The following is a 23,249-nucleotide window of genomic DNA, read 5'->3' as shown; positions in this document are numbered from 1 at the left end:
TTACTATAAAAGCGAAAAGCATTGTTGGTAAGTTGGAATTAAATGTAAAAAAAATAAATATTTAAATGCTCTAGTGCGTCTGTTTTTAAAAACGAATAATAATAAAATATTAATAAAATCTTAATTTTTAAAAGTCAAAATTTCTATTTGGAATTCATGGAAAATGAAGCTTTTACTATAAAAGCTAAAAGCATATTTCGATTGTATTCCAGTAGGCAGGAAATATTATGTTAATTAAAATTTATAATTAATATGTTTAATTACAGCCTACATTTGCGGAACACATATAGACCATAATTATCAAAAAAACACACATCATACACACATGCTGGCACACACATACGGTATGTGAATGTGAATGAATAATACAAAGTCTAGCATGACCACACCTTAACATGAGGGAGACAGACGGCACTACAAGTGAGACGCAACTCCCTAAACACACACACACACACACACACACACATTCACTGAGCTTTACCTTTTTAACTGCGTTTGGCTGTGTAATAACACAGCGAGAAGCAAATGCAGGAGAAATAAAAGAGGAAATGTTAGTAATTCGGCAGCATGTCGCATGTGTGGTTAAAACAAGACAAAACAAACCAAAGAAAACAGAACGTGACATTTAAGCACATCATTTGGACCGTTCTCTCCTCCGATCACCTCTCACAACCAATCACACGACAGCATTTCATAGTTAGCTTGAGCGTCTTCAACGGGCTCAAATAAACATCAAACCACGGATGGCAACTAGCGATGCTACACTGACACGCGGACTGACATGAACTAGCCGTGTGACATCACAGATGTTTCGGCGTGGATACATACCAGGGTGGCAGTTCTTGTAATGCCAATAAACCTAACCGCAATTAGTACTGGTTTCTGGAAGAGGAGGATGGGGAGAAGGGGATTGGGAAGGAGTGAAGGGAAGAAAACAGGATTAGTGGAATGTCTGTCTGGAAACAGAATGGGGAAGTGAAGATGTACGGCACTTTCCATGAATGTTTTTTTTTTTACTTTTTCAGCAAATGAAAGGAGCCGCTTAACCCTCAGAAGATGCTGATCGTCCATCTGAGAAGGTCCAGCTTGATGAGATATCAGCCATGTTTTAAATGTATTTTGTGAGCTTTGCTCATTTTTGCAAATCTGTATCCATCCAGGGAGATATAGATAGATAGATAGATAGATAGACATAATGGATAGATGGACAGATCTAGAAAGACAGAAAGATAGATAGATATACAGATAGATAGATAGTAGGGCTGGGTATTGACAAATTTCACAATTCGATTCGATTTCGATTCACAAGCTTGCAATTCGATTCAATTCAATATTGATTATTTGGGATATCAGGTACAACACATGGCACATTTCAAATCTCTTCACTAATGCTGTAAACTGTGGGAGTCAGTGGTAGCCTATAGGCTTCATTAGCCTACCATAATATTGAAGGTAAAAATTTGTATACAAAAGATTTGTATACAAACACTTAAATTACATTTACATTTTGTCATTTAGCAAACGCTTTTGTCCAAAGCGACTTCCAAATTAGGACTAAATTAAGTGAGTCATCGTGAAGAGGCAAGAAACAACGCAAGAAGTGCTCAAACACAGTTCAGGCATTGTTCAGAGTAAGATAAGCCCGATAAGTGAGGGTTTAAAGGAAAAAGGAGATTTTATTTTATGAGGTTAAGTGCTCACGGAAGAGATGAGTTTTCAGCTGTGTTTTGAAAGGTGTGAGGAGATGAGGGTGCAGAGATCATTCCACCAGTAGGGAACTGTGAATGAGAATGTTCTGGAAAGTGATTTTGTGGCTCTCTGTGATGGAACCACGAGACGTCATTCTTTGACCGATCGAAGGCTTCTGGTAGGGATGTAGACTCGTAGGAGTGAGTGAAAGTAGGAGGGAGCTGAGCCTGTGGTAGATCTGTAAGCTTTTATTTATTTTTATAATAATAAAGTTATATGAAATGTAAACATTTAAATGGTGGCTGTTATAAAAACCTGCCAGATTTATTCAAACATGCATTAAATATTGAAGAACATTAAAAATTATAATGAATAAGTAATATGGTGCATATATTTAGCAGCATGCTCCTCTCTAGAGTTCATTTGTCTCGCTGACTATCGAGTTTATGGTCACTGGATACGTTTTTTCTGAGGTAAATGTGACGTTACATGACATTGTTTACAAGCTGTTTTACTGACGTCTTTCCACGGCTGAAACACTGATTGGGCGACTCCACGTCACATGATACAGACTTCGATAAGTTGTTCTCTATCTTTTAACACACTTTCAGATGCTCATTCGTGTTTATTTCGTGCTGTAACTGGTGTTATTAAGGCGGAAGAGAAGATCATGTGCTTCTCTCGAGCTGAGCCAGAGCGATCTCACGCCACAGAGCGATCTCACGCCACAGCGACAAAACGCTATTTATGTTTTTGAATTTCGTAAGAAAATGGACGTAATTTGAAATATGAGACTTTGTTTCATATAAATAGTAACAAAGCACAAAGATTATTGAGATTTATTGGATGGGATGCGCTACAATGTTACATTCATTCATCAACTGAAAACAGGATGACTAATCGATTCTTGGGATTTAAGAATCAATATCGGTTCGTAAAAATGAGAATCGATTAAAATCGAGAAATCGATATTCTTTACCCAGCCCTAAAAGATAGACAGATAGATGATAGACAGATAGATGATAGACAGATAGATGATAGACAGATAGATGATAGACAGATAGATGATAGACAGATAGATGATAGACAGATAGATGATAGACAGATAGATGATAGACAGATAGATGATAGACAGATAGATGATAGAATTAATTTGATCTAAAATATTTAGTAGTTCTCAACACATGGTGATGATGGGATTTGGCAGTTCACTACATGCATGGAAAGTGACGTGTCATAAAAAGGGGCGGGGCTAAAACATGAAGTGTGTGTGGCAGCATCGTGTGCGAGATCGTGTGTGAGTCTGAGGCTCTGAGATGTGTGTGTGTGTGTGTGTGTGTGTGTGTGACTCACCATCGAGCGGCGGATGTGTGTCAGGCGACTCTTGGCTTTGCTCTCCGCGAACTCCAGTGTGTTGATGTCCTTCAGACGAGCTTTATATTTCCTCATCTGTTCACAGATGATCAGCTCCACACACCTGAGGACAATAACTCACTTAGATTCACATTCACGTTTATTTGTATAGCGCTTTTCACAATACACATCGTTTCAAAGCAGCTTTACAGAAAATCCACATTACAATGTAGAGTGATCTGTTATCAGAGGAAACTGTCTAATTATGTATTTCAGAAATGTACAAAATCACAGTTAGTGAAAAATTTATTAATTTAAACAATGTAATATTTAATGCAGAAACAATGAGCTCATAGAAGTAATGAATACTTGTTTGTTAACAAATGATTATGACATTGAGAAAATTTAGCATTGGTGCATGTTCATTCAGAGTTATAAACATTAGAAAAAATTTGAGTTTAGACATATCACACAAAATTGCATTGATCATGTGCAATAACCATTTCAGCTATAACTGATCAATTGATGCATAGCAGAGCTGTAGCTATATATCGTCACAATCTATCGCAGTACAAAAAATGCAACAATATGTATCGTGGATAGTATAACTCACCCAAAGTAAAATTACTGCGTAAGAAAAGATTCAAGTTTTCAGAATATTAGTGTCAGTTCTACATTAAACTACTATATATAATGTTGAATATAATGTATAATAATGCAATGGGGGAATATTAGTGTGTCCTGATAATGCCGGATGTCTGATGTTACCAGTAAAAAGTGTCCGACATTATTATAAATATATCTAGTCAGTGAAAGAGAGAAAGTATATTCATCTACAATAATTCTGTGTTTTCAGCTTCAGAATCATGAATATTGTTATTCTGGCGTCTCTATTGTCTGTGCTTTGGGTTTCCAAGTCCGAGCCTATTCATTTACACACACAATGTAATGTTTAGCATTTTAATCAACTACATTTTTTGTTATCCTTTTATCATATGTCTCGAGTATCGCAATAATATCGTATCGTGAGTTCAGTATCGTGACATGAGGGGATCGTTACACCCCTAATATATTGTAGTGATCACAAAACTTAACATATAGCACATTCATCATTGGTAGAGTATTAAATAGTTTAATACAAGCATTTCAGTCACATATTAATGCACAGCCTATGTCAAATTAGTCCAATTTCATGGGAAATCTTTTTATTTTCATACGAGATTCGTAACATTGTGAGCAGAATTTGTATTTATTCGTGTCATTTTGGCGTATAAAAATGTATTTGTCTGTGAGCATCTTACGCAGTGGTCTTGCCGATGTCCCGGACGCTCTGTAACGGGTCTGTGGTGTCGGGACAGCGCAGTATACAGGGGGCAAACACGATGGCCAGCGCGTTCGCAGACATGCGGTTCGTCTCCTCCTGGAACGAGATCCTGAAACACACACACACACATCACGCATGAGACACGCTACACACACGTCGAGTTAAAGCATCAGGACTACGCTGAGGATGGAACAGTCTGGTGTGTTCTTCTATATATAACTCAGATGCATGTTGCCGTTTTGTAACTCCATAAAGACAGCAATAACACCAAAAGAAGGATTTTCAGCACAGGACACAAGCCATGCCAAGCAACAATGAACGGCAAAATCCTTTTGGTGTTATTGCTGTCTTTATGGAGTCATGATGTCCTCCTAATGTACTTTTTATTATTATTATTATTATTTTGAAGGTTTCAAAAACATCTTGCCAAAGGACTGCAGTTGAGAATTATCCAGCTGGCTAACACTGGCACATTTACAGTAATGTTGATTAATGTGTGTTGTCCTTATAAATACAGAAACTCAAGTGTCTCACCGGACCAGGTGGAATACGAGTCTCTCCAGTGTGCTCAGGTGTGTCCTGCTGAGCTGATCGATGATCGAGTAAACCCCCTGAACCAGCTCGCGTTTATCCTGCAGACCTGCACCAGCCAACACCACAAAACACACGCCGTTATATCCATGACATCACAAAACACACTGTTTTATCCATGACATCACAAAACACACGCCGTTATATCCATGACATCACAAAACACACGCCGTTATATCTATGACATCACAAAACACACGCCGTTATATCCATGACATCACAAAACACACGCCGTTATATCCATGACATCACAAAACACACGCCGTTATATCCCAGAAATCAGAAAACACACTGTTTTATCCATGACATGACAAAACACACGCCGTTACATCCATGACATCACAAAACACACTGCGTTACATCCATGACATCACAAAACACACTGTTATATCCCAGAAATCAGAAAACACACTGTTTTATCCATGACATCACAAAACACACTGCGTTACATCCATGACATCAGAAAACACACTGTTATATCCATGCAAATCAGCACAAATTATCAGTAGTATTCCTAAAAATTATTTGAGGCCGGATTCATGAAAATCTTTTCAAAAAGTTTCTTGAGATAATATAGTTTGAATGTTCCTGAATGCAATTCTAGAAAAATACTTTTTATTAAAGTCAGCATGAAACGTAAGTTGCGATAGTTCTCCTCTATTGTGTCGTATATCCGAGCGAAACGCTTCCGGAACAAGAACAAATGTGGGCGGGGCTTGATCGTGTCTGTGGGGAATTGATTGGATGGTTGTGGTTTGCTATTGGCTGATCTCATGTGAGTGACAGGTTATAGCCCCGCCCTCATCATCAGAGAAGAGATGCTAGTTATTCTGGAACATGAATTTAACACAATAATGATGTGCACTATCAAAATGTCTGAAAAGCTCAATTTGAATTTCTTTCTTAAATATTAGCAATATTCAAATTATATTCGAATTCTAAAGGCAATACTTAATGTAAGAGGAAAAGGGTGCTGTATTGTCTCCTATGCCCACAAGAGGGCGCTATACGCAAATATACACCAAATCAAGAACCGCATCGTTTATTGAAATGAAATGATTCACTTTTTCAAGTGCATTAACTTTTGAAACAATTGTTCTTAAATAAAATATTTCCTTCATTTGAATTTTTTTATTCTACGAATATTCGAAATCCTAATTTTTCTTTGACTAAAGCCCTAATGTGCACAGATTAATCATTTATAATAAACACTAGAATATTCTATTTAAAAAAAACAAGAGTTATAACTTTTGATTTCATGGTGACTTTAAACAAGTAGAAAACATCAAAGAAGAATCTTATTCTAAAGAATGTTTTGTGAATGCGGCCGTGAAGCGCTCGTACCCATAGCCCTGAGGAACTCCTCGTAAAGTTCAAAGGTCATGAGGGGGTTCGGAAGGTCACGCAGCCACTGCTTCAGGACACTCGCGATCACATGGATGTTGTAGTCGTCTAAACTCACACTGTTCGCATCTGCAATGAAGGCAAACACTCAGTGAAAGCTTCTAACTCAAGTAGATGTGATTATAAGATGGCGTTGGTGTGAATCTCACCGGTGTCCAGACCCAGCTTGAGTTCTTTGATTTTATTGGTGGATCCAGATTTGCGGTAGATTCCCTCGGTGTAAAGCCCGTGCATCTCGATGTAGTTGATGAGTTTCTCAACCACTAGCGGGACGGCTCTCTCGTCGCTCGTCAAACGAGACAACTCTACGCCAAACTGCCGTGAAGACAGCTCGGGGTCAAACTGAGTCACACACACACACACACACACACACACACACACACACACACACACACACACACACACAGACAGACACACAGAAATGAATTACATCAACAAAATATGACTGGAATGAAGTTTGAGGCACTGAGATGAGTCACATACAAACTGAAGACGGCACAGAGAGATCATTTATCATATAAACCAGAGAAGGAGAACGGTACGATGTTTTTAAAAGAAGTCTCTTCTGCTCACCAAGGCTGCATTTATTTGATTCAAAATACAAAAAAACTGTAATATTGTGAAATATTATGACAATTTATGACTGTTTTGTATTTTAATATTTTAAAGTGTAATTTATTCCTGTGATCAAAGCTGAATGTTCAGCATCATTACTGCAGTCTTCAGTGTCACATGATCCTTCACAAATCACTCTAATATGATGATTTGATGCTCAAGAAACATTTATGATTATTATCAATGTTGAAAACAGTTATTTATATTTTTATTTCATGATGCTATGATGAATATAAAGTTCAAAAGAACAGCATTAAACTGAAATCTAAAGCTTTTATAACATTAAACACGACCGTTCAAAAGTTTGGAGTCAGTAAGAATTTTAATTTTATTTTTGGGGGAAAGAAATAATACTTTTATTCATCAAGGATGAGTTAAACTGATCAAAAGTGACAGTAAAGACATTTATAATGTTAGACAATATTCTATTTTAAATAAATGCTGTTCTTTTGAACTTTCTATTCATCAAAGCATCATGAAATAAAAATGTAAATAACTGTTTTCAACATTGATAATAATCATAAATATTTCTTGATCATCAAATCATCATATTAGAGTGATTTCTGGAGGATCATGTGACACTGAAGACTGGAGTAATGATGCTGAACATTCAGCTTTGATCACAGGAATAAATTACAGTTTAAAATATTAAAATAAAAAACAGTCATAAATTGTCATAATATTTCAAAATATTACTGTTTTTTTGTATTTTGAATCAAATAAATGCAGGCTTGGTGAGCAGAAGAGACTTCTGATAAAAACATGAAAAATCTTCCCGATCCCGAACTCTGGACTGGTCGTGTATCAGTATAAGCTGGTCTTACCTTCTTACTGCACTTGGTGGTCATCCTCAGACAGCACTTCTTGTGGCACGCGTAGCGGCAGACTGAAGACGACAGAGAGACAAGCACACGTTACACGGAGAGACAAGCACACGTTACACAGAGAGACAAGCACACGTTACACAGAGACCGAGCGGATCTGATGTCCTCTTCAGATCAACAGGAATATGAGACGCAGATGAAAGAGGACATTATTGATCAGCTCCAGGAGAAATGCATGAGTTTACAGGGGAAAAACTCTGATTACGGCGCTCTCAGACCAGCAGACACTCAGTGCCTGACATCGGCGCTCTCAGACCAGCAGACACTCAGTGCCTGACATCGGCGCTCTCAGACCAGCAGACACTCAGTGCCTGACATCAACGTGCAAGAAACGAGACTCGCTCCAGGGGCCGGTTTCACACAGACAGACTTTGACTATGGCTTAGATATAGTAGATAGTCAGACTTCAGATAGACATCTAAATCAGAGCGTTACACAAAGCACTTAAGACTCTGACTATCTTAAGTAGGACTACACTGCAATGCATTCTGGGTAAAATAAAACACTTTTCAAAACAAAAAACATGGCGAATCGAGTAAGCACATTCAGTCGCTCAGTGCAGTTTACCCCAGTGGAAGATATGTGTGTGTTGGAGGAGTATAACAGTTACAAGGACATTTTACTTGGGAAATTTAGCGGAGAATGTATTAACAAGAAGAAATGTTGCAGATCCTCCTCAATATTACACAGTGCACCTTTAAATCGTGTCAGTATATCACTGATATACTAACATACACAAAATGAAGGCATGAAAACACTTGCTCGAGTCTCCATTTTGAGCAATTCCAATGTAACAAGTGAGAAACGTTCCCAGACTGAAATGTCCGAGTGATGAAACGGGACACAGAGTTCGACTCACGTTTGCAGACGCACGCCTTGTCCATCATCCAGATGAGGGATGAGCAGAACTCACAGTACGTCGGGATGCTGTACTGAGTGGACTTAAAGATGTGACCCATGTGCTCTTCCACCTGTAGAGGGCAGCAGAACGCAGAAGATGTTCATATATTCATAATCCATCTGTGGTCAGGTATTAATAAACATGCAATTCCTAATAAATTCAAAGAAACTCACTTTAGAATAATAAATGATTTTATTAGTAAGTTTAAAGATAACGGGGTTTCTCCATTACGCTGTTTTTGTAAAAAGGAAACTGGTTTATATTTTAGTTTTAAGTATACTCAGTTATTTTGGTCCAAAGTTTCTTTTTGAGGTGTTCATATTTTTTTTGGTAACACTTTACAATAAAGTTCTTTAGTTAACATTATTTAATGTATTTACTAACATGAACTATCAATGAGCAATACATTTGTTACAGTATTTATTAATCTTTGTTAATGTTAGTTAATAACATTGTTTGTTCATGTTAGTTCACAGTGCATTAACTAATGCTAACAAGATTTTAATAAAGTATTAGTAAATATTGAGATCAACATTAACTAAGATTAATTAATGCTGTATAAGTGCAGTTCATTATTAGTTCATGCTAACTAACGAACCTTATTGTAAAGTGTTACCATTTTTTTTATAGATTTAAGTGTTTTATATGACTATTGTTATTTCAAAAAAATAAAACAAATCCATAATGTACAAGATTAATGATGTACTGACAGTGTCTGATTCCTTCTTCCTCCTCTTCTTCCTCTCAGGTTTAGGAGCCTGAAACACACCACACACAGATGATCAGACGAGTGTTAGAGGACGATGTTCCTGGTGAACACACACACAGACGAGGTTTACCTTACTAACGGTCCCGTCCGTCGGCTTGTGCTCGGTCATGAACTCGTCCAGGAAGACTTTGAAGGTGTTGACCCAGACTTTAACAGGAGACTCGCTCCAGTCTCTCTGCTCCAGACGCATGCTCTTCTCTAAGATCTGCTCGAACAGAGCGTGGAGATCTTTATAGCGGATGCTCCTGCCGTCGTCCATCTGAGGAACACACACATCCACGCCGGGATTAGAGGAGTGAGAAGAAGTTTGGGTTACACTTTATTTGAAGGTGTCAGTAGGTGCATTTCCATTACAGATTTGTTGATTTTTATTCCAGTTTTAGTAATTTGAGCATTTCAACTTGAAGTTAGTTTCCAAAGCAACACCTAATTTTCTCTTTTTGTTGTTGTTTAAGTTTTTCATCTAATATTGATATATATTTTAATTTTATTTTTGATTTTAATAACCAAAAACTATTTTAATATAACTATAACGGTTTTATTAAACAACAACAACATTAGAGCTGCACAATTCTGGATGAATTATTTTTTTAAAAATTGTTCAAAATTGAAATCATGATTCTCCTATGATTCTGAATAGACAAAAACATTTAATTAATTTGAATTTCAACGGCAATATATTTATTACTGGATAAATCAGCATTTTTTTAATTATTTTTTTACGAATCTTTTGAATGAATGATTCAATGACAAATATATTTATTACAGTCACTTGTCGCCACCTACTGGTGTAACGATGTAATCAATACTATCGTTATTTGAAGCATCACATTACTTTCAAATTTTGATCGCTAGTGTCGACATCAGTGTTTATATCCGAACTATAACCTTTTATCCCAGTTCGTCTGTAATAATCTGAACTATTGTAACACAAGGCGCGTTTCCATTACAGATTTGCACAAAACTTTTGCGATTTTTTCTAAATGTTGACAAAAAACTATTGCGAAATGACAGCGTTTCCATTAACCGATGTTATGCGACTAAAACTAAAAATGTTCCTCTTGCGATAATTAAAATCATTCCAAAAACCATGGCACCGGATATTGGTAGGTTTCTGTACTGTATCCCAGCCACCGCACTGGCCATTATTATTAATGGAAAGAGACGTATGTGTGTTTTCCAAGCATTAATGGTGAGGAACGACCCTTATACTTGTGTGAGCGGCACATATGAGGAGTTTCTGGGTGTTTCTCCCTCAGTTCTGCTTCCAGGTCTTGATTGTGGCATTTATTTGAGGTTTAGAATCCAGTATTCCTGTAATTATTTTGTCTTTTATGAATTTAATAAATAACTCTGTCTCGTATTCTGTCCAATCACACCGCATCATCTACGTCAGCTGACCTGTAAATGCGCAAAAACTGTTTCCGTTGCAGTTTTGCAAAATATTTCTTTTTCGAATTGCCTGGAAAACCTCCTCGTGCGAGTGGAAAAACCTTTTTGCGATAAATGCGAGTTTTTGTAAAATTGACGAGTTCCCATTGGCCGTATTTTCAAATCGCAATTTCCATTTGCGCAATTTGAAGGGTAATGGAAACGCAGCTAATGTTACAGTGTAATTATATATTTAAGTACTGAGTAATATTAATTAACAACATGTACTTACTATAGGGTTAGGGTTTGGTTGAGGGTTAGTTGCATGTAATTATGCGTAATTTACTGTTATTACTCTGGTAAGTACATGTAACATATGTAACAAGGACACTAAAATAAAGTGTTACCGAAGTTTTCAACAGGGGTGTAACGATACCCTCATGTCACGATCTGAACTCACGATGCGTTATTATTGCGATACTCAAGACATATGATAAAAGGTTAATATAAAATGAACTGTTGATTAAAATGCTCAATTTTATATTACATTGTGTGTGTAAATGAATAGTCTCGGACTTGGAAACCCAAAGCACAGACAATAGAGACGCCAGAATAACAATATTCATGATTCTGAAGATGAAAACACAGGATTATTGTAGATGAATATACTTGCACTCTTTCACTGACTAGATATATTTATAATAATGTCGGACACTTTTTACTGGTAACATCAGACATCCGGCATTATCAGGACACACTAATATTCCCCCATTGCATTATTATACATTATATTCAACATTATATATAGTAGTTTAATGTAGAACTGACACTAAAACTCTGAAAACTTGATTTTTTCTCACATTGGGTGAGTTATACTATCCATGATACACTTCCACGACACATACTGTTGCATTTCTGTATTGCGATATATATTGAGACACCCCTAGTTTAGAGGCTTTCAGAAACTCACAGCGAGAGCCGTCGAGTAAGAGTTGAAGATGTTGAGGCGAAACTCTTTCAGGGCTTTCTTGAACACGACGTCCACAGGCGAATCCTTCTGACCGTCTTCTGCCTCGAGATCGCCGATCTACAGAACCAAACATCAGATAACACGTGATTAAAGTCCCCCTGTGGTGTAAATCCAGCTTTTAATGTTGTTTATGTGTCTATGTGGTGTTTTTAATCTGCTTTAAGTCAATCCATGTGTAAATTCATAAGTCGACAGCATTGCTGAGTATTTCCTCCTTAAAACTGCAGTGAACCAAAGACAGTCTCAAACACACGCTTTGAAATCGCTGGTGTTTCTGACGTCACAAACTACCTTGTAACCAATCAGATCAACGTGTGATCGTCAACCAGTGGATCTCTGAGCTGAGTGAGTGAGTGGAGGCGGGGCTTATTTGCATATTCATAGAACCACGCATACTAAATGAGGCAAGGGTGTCGAGTTACAGTCAAGATATTTTAAGACATGAAGATATTTTTTGTTTCAATTTATCATTCTGGTGACCAAAGATGAGATTTAAGGGATAGAATGATTGACTACAGGGGGATCACATTTTGGGATGTGATCCGTTCTGCAGAACTCTGCTTTCATTAAACACGGGGCAGAACTCATTTCTCTGTAATTTGAGAATTACTCTTAAATTATATGGTGACACTTCGATACAGTCACACACACCAGTTCTTACATAAATTATTATATAAAACTGTTATTTTGTAAATTTTCACATTAAACAGTTTACACAAGAATGGTTTTACAAACAATTAACAAAAATCACTCACACTGCAAAAAATGCTGTTCTTACTCAGTATTTTTGTCTTGTTTCCAGTCCAAACATCCACACACAAAAAAGCTTAAATCAAGATGCATTTACTAAAGTAGTAAAATGCCATAAGACATTATGGGCCCTATCTTGCACCCAGCGCAAGTGACTTTGTACACCGACGCATGTATCATTCCTATTTTGCACCCGCGCAAAGCGGACTTTTCCCTCCACAGAAGCACGTCGGTTAACTAAGAAATACACTTGCGCTCCCGGGGGCGGTTCAGCGCAAAGAGGAGGCGTGTTCCGGCGCAAACGTTCCTTCTTGCTATTTTGCAGGTTTAGAAAACAATTGCGCCACTAACCAGGAAAAAATAGTTTAAAGTCAGTGGCGCGTTGCGCATGTTATTCATAGGCTAATTTAAGGGCGCATGCTTGGCCATAATCAATGTAGCGTGTGCACAACGCGCACTTTGATTCTCTCATCTACACAGAAGCAGCAGTTTTCATTTTTGCAAATCATACATTATTACGATAGATAGATAGATAGATAGATAGATAGATAAACAATTTATTATAAAAGCATACATCTAGCTTACACATTTACCCAAATTAACCGAAGTTAATTTGGGTGGGTTTCTCCATTTCAATGTAACTTCTCTCTTTTACGGCCGTGACGAGAGCGTTGCTCTCCTTGGCTGTGAACCGCTCCTGGCGCGCGCCTGGCAAATCCGCCGTTACAATAGCAATCCGCTATGGAAAAAGCGCATCTGCTCTTAAAGGGAATGTGAGATGACGCTCTGATTGGTTTATTTCACGTTACGCCCAAACCACACCTATGAATAATGAAGCTACTTCAGACCAACCCATTTTAGATTTGCGCCGGGCGCAAGAGTCATTTATCCCGCCGGGAAAATAGCAACAGCGCCGAGACCCGCCCACAAAGTTACTTGCGCTTTGCGCTTTGACACTTGCGTTTCAGATCGTTAAAATAGGGCCCTGAGTCTGGTTTTGTAATAAAATTTAAATAATCTTGTTTCTGTTTGAATTAAGATTATTTTTCTGACCCCATTGGCAGATAATTTTTCTTGTTTTAAGGAAAAACTCAATTAATTTTGACCATTTTCCCCCATAAAACAAGACATAATATCTTATAGCATTTTACTCATCTAGTAAATGCATCGTGATTTAAGAATTTGTAGATATTTTGACTGGAAACAACACAAAAATACTGAGTAAGAAAATAAGAGTAAGAAATATTGTTACATAAAAAACGTTCGAGTGGCGCAGAAGTGAAGCGCATCATAATGGTTTTACGAAAAATGAACAAAAATTAATTACACTGCCAAAAATGCTGTTCTTACTCAGTATTTCTGTGTTGTTTCCAGTCAAAATATCTACAAATTCTTAAATCAAGATGCATTTACTAGAAGAGTAAAATGCTATAAGATATTATGTCTTGTTTTATGGGGGAAAATGATCAAAATGAACTGAGTTTTTCCTTAAAACAAGAAAAATGATCTGCCAATGGGGTCAGAAAAATAATCTTGTTTCCATTTGAATTAAGTTTATTTTTCCGACCCCATTGGCAGATAATTGAGCTGGTTTTAAGCAAAAACTCACTTCAAACAAAAGACATAATATCTAAAAAAGCATTTCTCTAGTAAATGCATCTTGAACATTCTAGCGTGAATGGTCAGTGAACAGAAGTGAGGCGCACACCTTCTTCATGAGGAAGTCGTTCATGCTGCGGTAATCGGTGGTGCTGGTGAGAATGTGCAGCGAGTCGTTCTGCCAAGCGGACGCTTCCAGAGACACACTGCTGATCTTCACACTGCGTCTCCTCTTCATCGACATCATCCCCATCATCGGCTCGCGGTTCTCCTTGCTGTCCCGCCCACGCTCAGATAGACCAGCATGCACTGGGCTCCCAGGAGGAGAGTCTGGGAGAGAGAGAGCGTATCAGAAAAAGGCACATGAAAAACTCAGTCCCGAAGTGTCAACAACACTGCAAAACAAATGCTTTTCTTTCTTAGTATTTTTTACTTGTTTCCAGTCCAAATTAAAAAAATTCTTAAAGGATTAGTTCACTTTCAAAAATTGTTTTGCTGATAATTCACTCACCCTGATGTCATCCGAGATGTTCATGTCTTTCTTTCTTCAGTCGAAAAGAAATTAAGGTTTTTGAGGAAAACATTCCAGGATTTTTCTACACAGGATGGACTTCAATGGCAACCAACTCTACCAGTGTTCAAAGAATGTTCAAATGTCCGTCTCAATGCAGCTTCAACGTCTCTACACGATCCCAGTCGAGAAATAAGGGTCTTATCTAGCTAAACAATCTGCCATTTTCTAAAAAACAAACATGTTTCTTTCCAACATGATGACGCAATGTGTGGCGCATCTCAGAGATGGTACACGACGAGCATTTGTGGTTAAAAAGTGTGTATATATATAATTTTTTGAAAATGGCAGATTGTTTCGCTAGATAAGACCCTTATTTCTCGACTGGGATCATGTAGAGACGTTGAAGCTGCATTGAGACGGACATTTGAACCTTCTTTGAACATTGGTATAGTTGGTTGCCATTGAAGTCCATTCTGTGTAGAAAAATCCTGGAATGTTTTCCTCAAAAACCTTAATTTCTTTTCGACTGAAGAAAGAAAGACATGGATATCTCGGATGACATCTGGGTGAGTCAATTATCAGCAAAACATTTTTTGAAAGTGAACTAATCCTTTAAATCAAGATGCATTTACTAGAGAAGTAAAATGACATGAGAAATTCTATCTTGTTTTCTGATAAAATTAAGTGAGTTTTTGCTTAAAACAAGCAAAATTATCTGCCAAAAAACTCTTAATTCAAATGGAAAACGAGATTATTTTTCCGACCCCATTTCTTGTTTTAAGCAAAAACTCACTTCATTTAGATTTTTTCCCCCAGAAGACATAGAGTTTGTAGATACTTGGACTTGAAACAAGACAAGAATACTAAGTCAGAAAAGCATTTTTTGCAGTGTAGTCTCTCCCTGTGAAGACCTCTTCCCTTCACCTCTGTACTGATAGATCGTTGTCAGAATGATTCCAGTTCGCATGGATACACCGAAACGACAAAAAATTCTGTATTATGAATTTGTAATGCCGGACAAAGTAATTTGGTGAGGTCAATGTGTAAAGAAAGACTACACGCCTGCACACACACATATTCAAACGCGCACCCGTAATACACGTGCACGCCGTCAGCGTTCTCACAGACTCACATTTTTGAGGTTTACAGGGAGATGATCACGCTTTACAAAATGTTTCAAATCTTGCACCCTGGAACCGGTTTCAAGGTTTACGTTCTCGATCACCAAACCCTGTTGATCGGCCAGAACAACTTTATTCTAGAGCTGCTGTAAAGGATATCCAGAACCCCCAAAGGAGGGAGAGCATTTTCACATTTGGCTCCAAAACTCTGGAATAGTCTTCCTGATACTGTTCGTTGCTCTGACTCGCTCTCCCAGTTTAAAACTAGATTAAAGTCGCATCTCTTCAGCCAGGCATTCATATAATCCTACAGTTCAAACTACAATCCGGCCTCTAGCTCATAAATGCCAGAGGAGAACTGGCCCCCGACTGAGCCTGGGTTCTCCCAAGGTTTTTTTTTCTCCATTAGGTCACCTGATGGAGTTTTAGGACACCATTAGGTCACTTGATGGAGTTTTTCGGTTCCTTGCCACTGTTGCCTTTGGCTTGCTCAGTTGGGGATATTTTGGGGATATTTAATTTAATTTTATCAATCAATAAATTCCTCTTGAAACAAACTTTGTTGTATTATTTTAATTTAATACTGTGAAGCTGCTTTGATACAATCTGTATTGTGAAAAGCGCTATACAAATAAACTTGACTTGACTTGACTTGACTTAAAGCCGAACCAATCTCTGTTACTGTGATTTCCTATTATCACTGCTTTGAAACGATCGATATTGTTAAAAGCGCTGTATAAATGCAGGTGACTTGACGAATCAGGTTCAGCATTAGTGTAAAACACACACCGTTCCTCGTGTCGTTGAGCTCGGAGTCGGCTGAGCGCCCCCTGCTGGACATCTTCTTATCCGCATGTTTGCTCTTGCTCCAGAAGCGCATTTTGCCTCTGACCCTACAGAGAACATTGTTTGGATTAAATATCACAGTTTAATGCACTAACAGAAACATGAATTCATGAAAATAAACCGTTAATTTAAATGATTTACGGTAACACTTTATTTTGATGGTCCCTTTCGAACATTATGTTGACTATGAGTCACTTTGCAACTACATGTCACGTAACGCTCATTAGAGTATTAGTATTGTCTGCATAATATCTGCTAACTCTTTATTGTGATGCTCCACAACAGACTAATTTAAAGTCCCCCTGTGGTGAAAATCCAGTTTTTAATGTTGTTTATGTGTCTATGTGGTGTTTTTCAATCTGCTTTAAGACAAACCATGTGTAAATTCATAAGTCGACACCATTGCTGAGTATTTTCTCCTTAAAACTGCAGTGAACCAAAGACAGTCTCAAACACACGCTTTGAAATCGCTGGTGTTTCTGACGTCACAAACTACCTTGTAACCAATCAGATCAACGTGTGATCGTCAACCAGTGGATCTCTGAGCTGAGTGAGTGAGTGGAGGCGGGGCTCATTTGCATATTCATAGAACCACGCATACTAAATGAGGCAAGGGTGTCGAGTTACAGTCAAGATATTTAAAGGCATGAATAAACTTTAAATATGTCATTTTAGTGATCAAAGATGAGTTTAATGGGATAAAATGATTGACTACAGGGGGATTTTATTGTTAATCACAGCAGACTCACTGCAAAAAAAAAAAAAAAAAATCACTCAATGATTTTGACTGAATAACTTTTGTAACTTTAATAAGGATTCATCCATCTTTAATTTTATACAGTGAAGGCTATGCAGTGCTATTTTACATTTGATTACTTTTTTCAATTTCTATACCTAATCTGTATCTAAGTACTGTTATATCTACCTGAAAAACCTGAGACACATAGTTTACATGTGTCTTTTTTTCCGTAAAAATATTGCATGATTACATAATCACAGTTTGTGTTTAATGATGTTGTCTCTTCGTTATCTCGCCTCATTCATGGTGAAAAAAAGGTCGTCATTGATCACTTTTGGTCACAGTTTTCGTTAATGACATGAACAGTAGAATGAACTCCTCTGACCTGCTATCCGTGTTAGACATGGACTTCCGGAGCGAATCCATTTTCCCAAGGTCCCCCGAGGACATGGTCTTCTGGATCCTCTTCTGCTCTTTCTGAGACGACTTAAGACGAAAAGCGAATGCAGAATCAGAATCGTTAGTAAATGCTTTTTCTGCATTTATAAATGCATTTATCTGCAATAAATACTGAATGGTTATCTACGGAAGAGGATTAGGGCCAAGCAATTGTAAAAAAATAAAACCATCTCGAGATTAAAGTCATTATAATGCGAAATTAAACTCGTTAAATTTTGAGAAAAAAAAAACGTTGAGAATAAACATATACTATGGGGAATAAACTCGTTGTGTTTTAAGAAAAAAAATTCATAAAATTGAGAAAAAAGTCAAAATAAAATGTTGAGAATAAACTCATTAAATTGTAAGAATAAAGTTGTTGTGTTTCGAGAATAAAATTCATTCAATTTCGAGAAAAAAAGTTGAAATAAAATGTTGAGAATAAACTCATTAAATTGTAAGAATAAAGTCGCTGTGTTTCGAGAAAAAAAATCATACAATTTCGAGAAAAAAGTCTAAAGTTTATTCTCACAATTGTATTCGACTTTTTTTCATGAAATTTAACTAGTTTAATATCGCATTATAATGACTTTAATCTCCAGATGTTTTTTTATTTTTTATTATTGCTTGGCCCTAATCCCCTTCCGTAGTTATCAGATCTCCAGGAACAAGGTTCTGGTTTTGTTTTTAGGCTGATGAGTGTTTCACTTAAACCACTAAACAGTGTAAGGACACCAAACCCAACTCACATGAGGGAAAGAATGAGAGAAAGTGTTTTAGATGAGGGTAAGTAATGGAGAAATCCCATCCTTTCCATGTTAATGGTAGTCGCATGCATCTAAACTGGATATTCATCAATAAAAAGTTGTCAGAAGTGAACAGAAAATCGCACAGGAGATCCAGCCTCACGTTTAAGACCAGACAAGTCTTGAAAAGAAAGTCTTCTGGTTAATCTAGACACGGCGGCCTCATCCAGTCAGGTTTATTAGTCTTTCATTTGATTAGTTCTATCTAGAGATGAGGTTATGAGAGAGATCAACGCTGGAGGCTAGTCAAGTGGTTTTGCACACTGAACCAACATTAAAGAGTTCAACTCTGTCAACATTTACTAACCATCATGTCGTTCTGAATCCCTTTGACTTTCCTTTTCTTTCCTTCCTATTTTAGGATCATTATTGAAGTTCTGATTAATATTTTGAATTAGTTTGTTTCAAAGACCAGAGTGCAGATGAATGGAGTTAGGGTTAGCTTAAAGAAAGAGGTGACGCTGAACTGCCTGAAACGAGTCGTTGGTAACTCCAGGAAGTTACGAATTTGCATAATGCCATCCTATGGTTTTCATTGGCTGCCTTCAAACACTGTTCAGATATGGTAATGGCCGATTGGTTTCCGACACGTGCTGTTAAGCGGTCGACCAATCAGAACGAACTGAGCCATCTGACCAATCAGAGCAGAGCAGGCTCTCGGAAAGGAGGGGCTTAGAGAGACTGAATCTTTAAACGAACAGTTTCAGACACTGTGAGAAAAGAGCTGATGCTGCAATGTAGATTGATAATCATAATTAATGTTTTTCGAGCAGCAAATTAGAATGATTTCTGAAGGATCATGTGACACTGAAGACTGGAGTAATGATGATGAAAATTCACAGGAATAAATTACACTTTAATATATATATACATAGAAAACAGCTGTTTTACAGTAGAATAATATTTAGCAATATTACTTTTTTTTGTTGGTATTTTTAATCAGTCTTGGTGAGCAGAAGAGACTTTAATAATCTAAAAAATCTTACCGAATCAAAACTTTTGACTGATAGTGTAAACCTGTTGCAGGAGAACTGCGAAACTACATTTGGAACCTTTAAGATGGCATAAAGTTTAACATTGATTTTATTTACTATTAATTTGATCAGAATGGAAGTCGTATGGGTTTGCAACGACATGAAGGCAATTTAACACCAGAATTAAAAGTTCTGGTTAAACTATTCCTTCCGCTAGAGAACATGCATGATGTGTGTTTGGATCAGTGTGCAAAGCTCCACACTCGCTCTGGGCTTTACCATCTCGGAGTCGCTGTGGCCGGCCGGGTCGGTGTCAGGAGAACTGGGGCATTCTGGGAGAGGCCGTGTTCGAGAGAGCACGGGTGTGTACTCGTACTCATCATCTTCATCTTCATCAGAGTCGAGCTCCGTGCTACAGGCCCGGCTCAAGAAATCAGAGCGAGTCCCTGCCATACGCGCTTTCTTTTTACGACCGGCTCCTACAACCTGATCGTTCACATTGATGATGTCAAATCCACTGATAGACACGATCTCAGGAAAGAGTCAACACTAAAATATATCCACTGCAGAAAATGCTCTTCTTTCTTAATGTTTTTGTACGGAAGAGGATTAGGGCCAAGCAATGATAAAATAATAAAACCATCTCGAGATTAAAGTCATTATAATGCGAAATTAAACTCGTAAAATTTTGAGAGAAAAAAAGTCGAAATACAATCTTGAGAATAAACTCATGAAATATCGAGAATAAAGTCGTTGTGTTTCGAGAAAAAACTCGTTAAATTTCGAGAAAAAAGTCAAAATACAATCTTGAGAATAAACTTATTACATTTCGAGATTAAAGTCGTGTTTCGAGAAAAAACTCGTTAAATTTAGAGAAAAAAGTCAAAATAAACGTGAGAATAAACTCATTACATTTAGAGAATAAAGTCGTTGTGTTTCGAGAAAAAAAGTCTAAATGAAATGTAGAGAATAACGCATTGGATCAGTGTTCATTGCATAGCCTACTGATAGAGGACATGGCAGAGTTGGATCACTTAGTCAAGCTATATTTTAGACTTTCTTTCAGTAACAAAGAAATACTATCAACTTTAGCTAATTATGACAGAATAATAATTAGCATACGAACTTTAAAGAGAATTTGCAAGCGGCTAGGTCTTTCTAGAAGAAAAAATCAGTCCAATTTGCGCGATGTACTCGCTTTTGTCCAACATGAAATGACAAGCAGTGGACAAATGCAAGGTTATCGCTGGCTTCACCTACGCGCGATTCATCCAGGTTTCGTGGTTTCGACTTTTTTCTCGAAATTTTACGTTTTTTTTCCTCGAAATTTAACAATTTTTTTCTTCGAAATTTAACAATTTTTTTCTCAAAATTTAACGATTTTTTTCTCGAAATGTAATGAGTTTATTCTCAAGATTGTATTTCGACTTTTTTTTTCTCGAAATTTAACGAGTTTAATCTCGCATTATAATGACTTTAATCTCGAGATGGTTTTATTTTTTTATTATTGCTTGGCCCTAATCCTCTTCTGTATTTTTGTCTTCCAGTCCATGTATCTAAAAATTCTTAAATCATGATGCATTTACTAAAGTAGTAAAAAGAAGCAGCAAAAGATATTATGTCTTGTTTTCTGTGGAAATAAATCAAAATTAAGGGAGTTGTTGCTTAAAACAAGCAAAATGATCTGACAATGGGGTCAGAAAAATAATCTAGTTTCTGTTTGAGTTAAGATTCTTTTTCTGACAACATTGGCAGATCATTTTGCTTGTTTTAAGCAACAACTCTCTTCATTTTGATTTATTTCCCTAGAAAACAAGATATAATATCTTATGGCATTTTACTCATCTAGTAAATGCATCTTGATTTTGAGAATTTTGAGATATTTGGACTTTAAACAAGACAAAAATAGATTTAAATTTAGATAAGCATTTTTTGCAGTGTCCTGTGGCAAAATACATGGATGTTGACAGTTCTTGCTCATTTTGTGGGAATAAGGATGAAACACTGATCCAGTGTGAAAAAACTCAAAACTTTTGGAATAGTTTATATGTTCATATAGGTAAGCACTTTGATATTCACAAGCAAAAATTCCTCCAACTTGCAGCTTAATTTTCCACAATTCTTAATTGAAATTGATGCATTTCTCAAATCTCTCAGAGTGATTAAAAACAAGAAAAGTGACAGATTCTTGAAATATCATGATATTTTTGGTAATGCCACTCATAATGTTTCCTCTGTATGGGTTTATCATGGTTTTTCCTCTCTCTTTTTCTTATTTTGTTTGTGAAACTTTACATATATTTGATGAATTTTCATTCCTGTAGATGTCCTATCTGTTCTGTCCCTTATGTCTGCTTATTGTTTGATACATAAAAAAAAAATGAAAGAGTCAGAACTCATCCTGGACCTAAGAGAGATATCTCAACACTACTTGGTACCGGAAACAAATACAAGTTTGCCTGTGCTCACCTCTCGTTTTTTTAGCGATCTGAATCCTGCTTCTCTTTGGATCGCCAGGGATCGTTCCTGATTCACCAGGTCTTTGTCCGACCTGAAAAACACACAGCAATCCTCTGTCACACCGACCATAGTCTGTCCCATTTGAGTACATCTAATAATGTCATCGCATTAAACATCAGCTAAAAACTTCTCAAAATATCATAATCCTTCCCTCACACTTTGTAAAACATCTTTCCCTCGCAGGCCAAAATGAATCGAAGCCCTAAAATTATACTTAATTTAGTTTTAATTTAATTTAATTTTGATCATATTTTTTCACATTTTTTATGCAAATGTTTTGGAGCTTTTTTATTTTTTTATTTACTTTTAAATTACGACATTTGATCAATAAATAACAATTAATAGTAATTTAAGCACATTCCTCACATTCTTAAATTCAAAATAACTTTCCAAGTACACAACAAAATAACTTAATTCAGCTCTAAATATCTTACATTGGGTGTCTTTGTCGACCTCTTGTGGAAAAATAATAACATAACATGATATTTCATGACTCTAGATGGCGGTATAGCTCTATATGGAGTAAATGAGCTGTTCCTCTGGGTCCTAAAGCCAGTTTACTTCAGTATGCATTCAGATACACATGTAGACATTATAAAATCATTTACAAAAGCATTTTTAGGTTTTTCTATGTGTCCTGAAGCATTCCTCGCATTCCATTCATTCCTAAGGGGGTCAAATTGACCCGCGAGGGAAGGATTTGTTACTTTTTTATATTTCTAACACAAAACTTTTTTGTGTGTATTTATGGTTCAAGTGCGACAAAAGTCCCTCTGATGCACTGCAAAAAATGCTTTTCTTACTCAGTATTTTTGTTGTTTCCAGTCCAAATATCTAAAAATTCTTAAATCAAGATGCATTTACTAGATGAGTAAAATTGCTATAAGATATTAAGTCTTGTTTTATGGGGGAAAAAGATTAAAATGAAGTGAGTTTTTGCTTAAAACAAGCTAATTTATCTTCCAATGGGGTCAGAAAATAATCTTAATTCAAACGGAGACAAGATTCTTT

General features: G+C 36.8%; 1 protein-coding gene across 4 annotated transcripts in view; it reads right to left on the bottom strand.

The window, feature by feature from the left end:
• myo9ab (myosin IXAb) overlaps nucleotides 1-23,249 on the bottom strand; it is a 56,302-nt gene that overhangs the window by 6,304 nt on the left and 26,749 nt on the right. For 2 of the 4 annotated variants that reach the window (XM_082160609.1, XM_082160610.1), the window contains exons 24-39: nucleotides 22,188-22,269; nucleotides 19,998-20,204; nucleotides 17,886-17,986; nucleotides 16,705-16,808; nucleotides 14,390-14,610; nucleotides 11,872-11,988; nucleotides 9,601-9,789; nucleotides 9,472-9,519; nucleotides 8,720-8,831; nucleotides 7,801-7,862; nucleotides 6,511-6,703; nucleotides 6,302-6,430; nucleotides 4,901-5,006; nucleotides 4,344-4,475; nucleotides 3,043-3,166; nucleotides 829-882 (exon numbers count right to left, since the gene is read on the bottom strand). In XM_082160609.1, coding sequence (XP_082016735.1) covers nucleotides 829-882; nucleotides 3,043-3,166; nucleotides 4,344-4,475; nucleotides 4,901-5,006; nucleotides 6,302-6,430; nucleotides 6,511-6,703; nucleotides 7,801-7,862; nucleotides 8,720-8,831; nucleotides 9,472-9,519; nucleotides 9,601-9,789; nucleotides 11,872-11,988; nucleotides 14,390-14,610; nucleotides 16,705-16,808; nucleotides 17,886-17,986; nucleotides 19,998-20,204; nucleotides 22,188-22,269 — 1,981 coding nt within the window. The remainder of the gene's footprint in view (nucleotides 1-828; nucleotides 883-3,042; nucleotides 3,167-4,343; nucleotides 4,476-4,900; nucleotides 5,007-6,301; nucleotides 6,431-6,510; nucleotides 6,704-7,800; nucleotides 7,863-8,719; nucleotides 8,832-9,471; nucleotides 9,520-9,600; nucleotides 9,790-11,871; nucleotides 11,989-14,389; nucleotides 14,611-16,704; nucleotides 16,809-17,885; nucleotides 17,987-19,997; nucleotides 20,205-22,187; nucleotides 22,270-23,249) is intronic. The other 2 variants (XM_082160611.1, XM_082160612.1) reach the window with 2 other exon arrangements.

The sequence above is a fragment of the Leuciscus leuciscus genome, assembly GCF_965113295.1.
Source record: "Leuciscus leuciscus genome assembly, chromosome: 25".
NCBI lineage: Eukaryota > Metazoa > Chordata > Actinopteri > Cypriniformes > Leuciscidae > Leuciscus > Leuciscus leuciscus.
This window is presented reverse-complemented; position numbering and strand designations above follow the sequence as displayed.